Source organism: Diadema antillarum, unplaced genomic scaffold, assembly GCF_040938485.1.
Source record: "Diadema antillarum isolate AM-2024a unplaced genomic scaffold, OU_Dant_1.0 seq00001659_RagTag, whole genome shotgun sequence".
NCBI classification, from domain to species: domain Eukaryota; kingdom Metazoa; phylum Echinodermata; class Echinoidea; order Diadematoida; family Diadematidae; genus Diadema; species Diadema antillarum.
Genome location: NW_027272359.1, coordinates 1888116 through 1897266, shown reverse-complemented (window position 1 = coordinate 1897266; position 9151 = coordinate 1888116). Strand labels below are relative to the sequence as shown.

At 37.7% G+C, this 9151-nt stretch overlaps 1 protein-coding gene across 1 annotated transcript in view; it reads left to right on the top strand.

Annotated features, from left to right (window-relative positions):
* Positions 1-234: 234 nt before the first annotated feature.
* LOC139711434 (P2X purinoceptor 4-like) overlaps positions 235-9151 on the top strand; it is a 177436-nt gene continuing 168519 nt past the window's right edge. Inside the window, exon 1 of the mRNA XM_071623317.1 lies at positions 235-700. Within this exon, the coding sequence (XP_071479418.1) occupies positions 540-700 (161 nt within the window). The 5' untranslated portion in view covers positions 235-539. The remainder of the gene's footprint in view (positions 701-9151) is intronic.

The following is a 9151-nucleotide window of genomic DNA, read 5'->3' as shown; positions in this document are numbered from 1 at the left end:
TGGCATTGGTGGTCGTCAACAAAATGGTTTTGTTCTCTCTACAATAAGCGACCTTTATTATCAAGTCGAGCATTTTGAGAACATTCACCTGGTGTGGCGGTAGACTCTGCAACTGTCAAATTAATATCTTTGTCTCTCGGTAGACCTGACTGAAATGTTCACATTTTAAACCTTCAGTTCCTGAAAGTTTTGAGTGAATGAATTAATCATTGTTATCATCATGATTTAGAACAATGGTTCTTGGATGCCATCGCTGAACTTTTCTCGAGAGAAAAAACAAGAAGGATTTATCAAAGACGAGCAGAAAGAAGAAGCAGTCGCCTACATCTTCACGTCATTTCTGTTACGCAGCTAGCATCTCATCGAATCAAATCTCTCACGCAAAATTATCTTGGACGTCTTCATAAAGCCTCCCTCGAACAAGGAATTCTTGTGGACTTCTAAAGAAAACAAAATACCGACGTCTTGACCTGAGAATATCTCTTCGGTGTCAACCAAATTTTTGATTCTGTTTCTGAGGTCCAGGGAAACAAATACCAATGTCGAAAATGGGTTCCAGCACCAAATTTTCAGCTCTCCTGACGTCCATGTCAGATACTTTCTTTGACTATGACACGCCTAAAATGGTCCAGATAAAGAGTAAAAAGGTTGGCGCCATCAACAGACTAGTTCAAATGGGCATTGTGCTATACGCCTTCGGGTAAGTGACCTTTTTCTTGCTTATCTGTGTAAAGCGAATCGAAATAGTCGTACTGTGTTCTCTTCTTGAAATGAGCAGATGCTTTGATAATCTTGGATTATATGGTCAATGTTCTGGACTTCTGTCCGTGTTTGTGTCAAATTGTATGGGAAATCACTGAAGTATTTACACACTTAGTTCTGTCAGATGACATTTGCGATTTCTTTATTGATTCGTGCATGTAGACCAGAAAGATGCAAGATCATAGTGGAAGAAAATTATTTCGCGATGTATACTCTGGGTCTCCTCACGTTTTGATATTCCTCGACAGGTGGAGGAGCTTCACACCAATCCGTAAAGCTAGGTCAAACTAACGTTTTATCAAAACGTGGTTTGATGTCATCAAACTCTGTGGATTTGCAACTGCTGTTATTGCGCATGGCGCATGGTGGGCTATCGATTGTTTTGTACCAAGAATATACTAGTAAGGGGCTAGATCTGGGCTTAATTTCCTGAAGCGCTCTCCAATAATTGCAATGCACAATAGCTATCGCAACAGCTTTTGGTATACTATATAGTAGCTATTCACAACCAGCGACAACTGTTCACAGCTGTTCTCAATTCACAATAGCTGTTCACACCTCACGAGACGAGACATCCCTATACGACTGCTAATCGTTAACCTCCGAAATGATCGAAAAGCTCATTTTCGATACAGAGGATCCTGGGCCCAAGATCACAGACAACGATTCGTGATTGTGAATCTGTTCGAAGTATAGGGTTGACTATTTTGGTTAAAATTGTGACTCGTGACAAAGGGTCCATAATAATTTCGCATTAATGACGTCAGACTATGATTTATTATCTTGCTGTCAATCATACTGGAAGCCTCCTTATACCAGCATCGACGCTCGGCTCTCCGTACAAGACTCGAGTGCAGATGAATTATACGCCCAAGAAAAGGGTACAAGTGAAAAGGAGGGAATGACCATAATCACTGTACCAAATAAGAAACCCTCTTTAGTTCGTGCCAATCACTACGGTCCCCAAAATCGACAAAGGAACAATTCATGCATTCGAACTGGACTCCAAGTGTAAAAAAGCATTGAGTATGCCTATAGAAACAGGTGATATATGTCGCCTTACGATGTCGACAGCTGGAAAAAAAGTTATAGATTTTCATACATACAGTGCACCGGCCAATTCCTCGACAACATATTTATGCCAGATTTATTTTAAATCACGTTAAAGTAAGAAGTACTACACAGAAAGAGACCAGCTAATCATTAGACATATAAGCAAAAATAGAGGGAAAAAAAAAGAAAAAGAAAAAAGAGAGATCATAAACCCCATTCCATTTATAGAGTTCCATCGGGAGATCTTAATGAAAATTCTTCCCTTTCACCCTTGAACCCCCATCCTCCCCCCCCCCCCCAAAAAAAGAAAATGTTCGGAGGCCCCTTGAAAGTATTTTGTACTTATAGGGACAATTATGAAGAATCCCCTGCTACGGTAATTATTATTAAAAATGGTGACTGTATGTGTGGGTACACAAGCACACACACACACACAAACACACACACACACACACACCCACACACCCACACACACTCACCACACACCACTTATATTATACATTACGTATCATAATTTACACACATACATGTAATATGTGTATCACATGTATTTGCATACATGTCAGCTTATAAATATTTCATATACTCGATTGCATTTATGGTGAGCAATATCATCCTTTGTGATTCGATACATTTTGTCACTTGACAACCAAATGAAAGAAAAGAAAGAAATGAAGCAATATTTCCTTCTGAAGTCTGTTTTTTCACCTTTCATGTATATTTCTAGCAATTTAATCTGTCATTTCGGAAAACTTTCGGAAAACTGCCTATACAGTAATGTGGTATATAGGTCTTGCAAGAAGTCCATCGGAATTTGAGAACCTCGTAGGGAACCAGTTAAATACACGTAATGCGAGATAATGCTGCCATATTCTGACAATACAGCTAAGCCGCATACCTTAACCAGTTCTTAAGCTAGGTGTAAAAGCTTCTTACGTTTAAAGCTATTAAGTATAGATTACTTGTTGAGACTTTGCTCCTCGTGGTTCACTTTTACTCCGTTCCCCTCCTCCATACCCCCTCCTCCCATCCCCCAAATTACAATGTGTCGTATCTTCAAGCTATAATTATGCTAATTTGACGACAATCTTCTGCATTCACACTCCCAATACATGTGCCATAATTCAGTCATTTTGATTCACTATATCCCGAGTGGTTCCCAATTGACGTGTTTTCTTATTCTTTTCTCCAATCTGTACATGCATATCTCAATTATGTACGGATGTACAAACCGTATGTTTTGTTGTCTTGAAAATAAAAAGAAATGACTGTATTTCATTTGTTAATATATAGTCAATGCAGAAAATACTTAATAGATTCACTTTAATTGAATTGAATTTAAAAAAAAAAAATCCGCAACTATAATGAATGCCAATGTTTTCGGGGGGGGGGGGGGGGGTTGAATGCAATCTATTTGTCATGACATATATAATGCCTTTCAATCATAGAGAAATCGAAATAATATTGTTACACTGTGCCATCATACTTGCGCTTTGGCAATTCCCAGCAATAGAACTGTTTACTTTATCAAAATATTCAAATTCATGAATATTTGTTTTTCCTTTTAAGGAACTGGCGACAATTCAATTTAATTTCATCTCACTCAATTCAAGCTTTATTTTCTTTTTTTTTATATTAAATTCACCGAAATAAGCATCTGTAATGAGATGATTATTCATGTAATCCCTATAGATAGTGCTTGCCAACACATCCACCTGACAGCAACAAAATCTTAAGTGAAGTATTGATAGTATTTTGCAATGATGATACAATAGGCTTGTTATGCATTCATGTCAATGCAGTGAAATGGATATTTCCCAAGTGTTAATTGACTATAGCCTTTCTGGTCACATGGTTTTTCCAAGTTCATTCTTCGTTTGAGCTTGATGTATTCCATATATCTTGTAAAACACATTTTCCGAAATGTGCGCATGAACTATCGCGAAACGGCGTATACAAGACAGCCTGTCGCGCAGTCATGAATATATTCAGATTGATTGTAGACGAAAGTGTAAAACTCCTTTCTGATTAACCCACGCTTTACGCGCGATATCTATATACAGCAAATGCAAGAAAAAAGAGTCCAAATTTCTGATGTGGTGCAGTGATTTAGAGAAAAAAAATCAGAATATGATGGCATGAAAACTAGGTGAACCTCAAGCGATGGTAAATAGGCATTTTCTGCTTCGATCAATCACTGTATGGATCTAAAATGTCAGCTATTAAATAGCCTACATCGCAGCTTCAACGTTATAATTAGCATGTTAAGACAACATTGGCCGAGGCATACATAATTATATCAGGTACACAGCGACTGTATAGTGACAGACAGATGGACAGACTAAACTTTACTGTGTTTGTGAGTGAGTGAGTGAGTGTGTGTGTGCATGTGTGTGTGTGTGTGTGTGTGTGTGTGTGTGTGTGTGTGTGTGTGCGTGTTTTAGGTGTATGAGTTGGCGATGTGAATTATCATAATATTAATGCCAGCTGTAGTTTTCCCGCACCTCAATGTTAGTGGGCCTATATATATATATATATAACATCTCCCTTTGCAAATGAAAGCATGTGATAAACAATCCTAGGTTACTACCTGCCCACAGGCAAGTAAGCACAAGGAAAGAAATACAATGGACCCTGTCCATCACACCACAGTTGACAGTTACACAAATATATACATGTCCGTACATTTACACACAAACGTAATACATTTGAACAGCTGTTTCAGGACGAAAAGAAAACAAAAAGATAAAAAATGAACTTATATCAATATACATATAACCTAACCAAAAAAAAAAATAAATCTAATCAATCTTTCAATTATACGAATCTACAGAAATTCACTACCAATAAATTGCATGAAATCCATCCAATATAGTCATAATAATTTCACATCCGATGTTATATAAAAAAACCCGGAAGAAATATACATATAAATGCATATACATATATATCATATAAATCCTATAGATACACATATTCAACAATACAAAAGGGGAAAATCAAAATGAACATAACCGGCCCGTAAATGATTACTGTGTATAAACATAGTATATGGTATGCATAATATTCCTCTCACCTCCCTGGTGTAATTCAAAATAACACTTATTACAGTTAACATTATACTATAAAACACTCATAAAATATAAACTCTACTTATATATCTCATACAGTGAACTCCCGCCATAACTCAGTCCCCGGGACCACCGTCCTTATCTCACTGTATCTCAACTTCGCCTCCATCAGACCGACCGACCGACCGAACAAACAAACAAACAAACAAACAAACAAACAAACAAACAAACAAACAAACAAACAAACAAACAAACAAACAAACACGCAACAACGACGATGATATCAACAACACCAACAACTGAACAGCAACAACAAACACACACCACGGCCCTAATCACTACTTCGTCGCAACCGAAGCGTCGTTACAATCATACACCATACATGCACGGCCCTACCTAATTTCTACTTCGTCGCGGCCGAAGCGTCGTTACAATCATAGTATTCATCACAAGGGGGAAACAATGTACCCCATATTTAAACCATATTAAAAAAGGATACAAAATACAAAGTACAAAAAAAATCCAGTTATGAAAACTCCCCCAAATACAATAAATGTTCAAACAAAACATCACTTAACTAATTATCTCTAACAATAAATTATCCCAAAAATAATTCATCAGAATTTAAAATACGTAATCTTATCGTCCTACCTATACAATACAAAATCCATTCATTATTCATTACAGATATGAAATACATACAGAATATTATACTGATATGAAGCGCAAAGTGTGCAACACGGGTGGGGCACCTATTATTGATGATAATCAATATCATTGACGTATAATGATCAATTTACAATTCTCGTCAAAAAGCCATTTGAATATAAGGTCTGCATGGGTCCACACATGGGTCCGCTCGTGTGTGTATGTGTATGCCTTTTGTGTGTTTATAATCATGTGTGAGTGTGTGAGATGAGTGTGCGTGGTGTGTGTGTGTGTGTGTGTGTGTGTGTGTGTGTGTGTGATTATGGGTGTGTGTATTATTTTGTGAGTGTTTATGTATGTGTGTGTACGTAGAACTATTTAGAAAAACGAAGAACCTTCAGTTGCAGGCTGGAGATATGCCGGTTTTGTCCAAGAGGGTTCGATGCGTGCATTGTAAATGGCAAACGAGGTAAGAATAGCAATTTTCGATATGGTTCTTATATGTTCCCGAATTCTTCGGGTGTCACTTACAAACTTGGACAGCTTAGTGAGTTGATGTTTGTTTTCCTTGGTCACCAGTTCCCTGGATCATATACCTCGAAACAGATTAGCTCACAAGAGTATCCTTGGTTTTCAATGTCGAGCGCCAATGAGGCGAAGCTACAGAAACTATTGCATACTAATGAACTCTTGTATCTCAATGTGGCACTTCTTATGCATCATACATGAACAACCTCAGGGAATTTATAAAGTGATGTGTAGTGTCTCCACAAGTAGCCTCATCCCATAAGCACACAATGAAATCCATGTCAGTTTCTATATTCTTTTTTTTCAACATCGTTTGATACTTAAGATCAATGTACATTCATGATGTATGCAGGCATACACCAGAAAGTGTGAAGACATGCATATGTGAGGGAAATAGAAAGATAGATACATAGAGACAGATAGATACACAGACAGACAGACAGACAGATAGATAGATAGATAGATAGATAGATAGATAGATAGAGATAGAGATCGAGTTAGATAGATAGATATGGATGGATAGATAGATAGATAGATAGAGATCGAGATAGGTAGATAGATAGATAGATAGATAGATAGATAGAGATAGAGATCGAGTTAGATAGATAGATATGGATAGATAGATAGATAGATAGAGATAGATAGAATAGATAGATAGATAGATAGATAGATAGATAGAGATAGATAGAATAGATAGATAGAGATAGAGATCGAGATAGGTAGATAGATAGATATAGATAGATAGAATAGATAGATAGATAGATAGATAGATAGATACATAGATAGATAGATAGATACATACATACATACATACATACATAGATAGTTAGATAGGTAGGTAGATATATATATATATATATAGCTAGATAGACGGACAAACATATAATATATATGTAGGTAGGGAGGTAGATGGTCAGATAGAAAGAGAGACAGAGAGAGAGAGAGGAGAGAGAGATATGCAGCTGGTTTAACATAAACAATATTTCATATTTGAGATTCCGAGACTGTCAAAGTGCGACTTCCTGACAGTGAATCGATGCTATTGTCAGCTCCAGACGGAAACCAACACTTGATTCCACTGAGTGACATTCTATAAATGCACCAGTCATTGTCCCCCAGGCACTCCTCACACATTCACATTTACTTCTTGGTGTCCATGATATCGAATTGGCGTCTCTACCTTTAGTATTTCGTCGTGTCGAAGCCATCTGTTCCTCGGTAAACTGTGTGACAACCACCTTTTGTTCACACAAAGCCAGCTCCTCCTAGCACACCGTCACGCGCCTATATGCGTCAAGAGACAGGTTAAAGGACGTAAACAACGTATTCACAGTTACTAAATACCTTTTCACGTTGGAAAAAAGACACAACTAATCTAATATCTTTAAAACACAAAGCGTGAGCATGCTGGTCTAATAAATTGCATAACGGCGAGGAAAAAAAAAACGGGAAAAGAGATCTTGAATGTTATCTTCTGCGGTCCGTCTCTCTGCGGACTATCATAGAGCACCATACGGCAAGGAGACCACGTGTTGCATTCTTAGCCAGCGATGTTATTTGCCACATCTTCTCCAGGAAGAATTTCTCTACCTGACGAAGTGAAACATGCATAGAAATTTACAACCAGAACTTTTTTTTTTTTGCTGCTGTTATTCTGTTTTACAGGAAACAATTTGAGCATGGACTCCTTCAAGAACAGCCCAGGTTCGTTCACGCGTGCCTTTTTACATAACCGCACAAACGCAATCAAGATGTAATCACTTCTCATTATGCGATGGGGATTTAACGTTATAATCATTCATGTGGAAGGCAATCATCACAGTGCCTATAGTTTATACGGTTGTGCAGATTCGCAGCATTCTGATTGCGCACTCCCCTTGCACCGCGCTCCGTGCCTGAGGCGGACTGATGGGCGGTAGTTCGTTGCTCCGTACACAATCCCGCTCCGTAATTCGTCCTGGCAAAGTGATCGGTTGAATAGATGAAAATTTATTGGACCTGTCATATCGCAGTGTAGAGACTGCCATGTTTGATAAAATGGCGGACCATCATTGTCTCTGCCGAGGTTGGAGGTTAAAATCAGTGAAGAGGGGATGCGTATATAAAACCCCCAACACATATACACACTTTGACAGTTGCTTATGGTACGGTGCTATCAATATTCGTATACGATCTTAAAATAGTTCCTCAGACAGTGATTCGACAATCAACTCTTGATAAAAATTGATTTGAAATGCCATGACTGGGAGAATATCTAGTCGTCGTTTACATGTCCTCCCTATATAGATTTTCATGATGTGACGAAATATATAATATGATAACGATATAAGTAACTATATTTTCCCTTACCCCAGAGGCCGGCCCAGATGCCGGCACAGATGCAATTTGCCAAATTATTTATCGTCAAAACAGGAACCCCTATCCTGTAGTTGCTGTGTATGTGAAAAAAAATGAAATAAAACGAATAAATACAAAATCATGTTGGTGACTGCAACAGCTCGAGCGCGAGGATATATATTTCTCTTTTTTTTTCATTTTTGTTTAATCTTCGGCTGTGTGGAGTTAACTCCTTTTCCATATTCTCACGAGGCTGCCGTCTTTTGGGGCTTGGAATTCTGCCATGACGATATTGTTGACATTTCGCTGCATTCTCGACATGATTCCAATTGGATTTGTACAGCCAAATCTGCATGAGCATGATCTAGTAAGTCTTTAGATACATTATGTGTCGCATATGTTGGCTTAAATGGAATATGCAAAAGTTAAACTTCGTTGATTGATCTGTCAAATGATATTGAAGTCAATGCAGAAACTCTCCAGCATGAATAAGTTTTTAAAATCATGCTGTATTTATCTGGATAATATACGTACATATAACACCATTTCTAAAATGATGTTGTTGTTGCTGCTGTTTTTTGACACCACAGTGTATAATGAGAAGAATTGCAAAAACTAAAATGGGAGATTTTCAAATTTGTGAAGCATCTAAAGATAAGATTTCAACCCCAATATTTTCAATAGTCTCATTTTCAAAATACACGAGACACAGTGTGAAAACGTAGGACCACGTACGATCACAATTTCAGAAA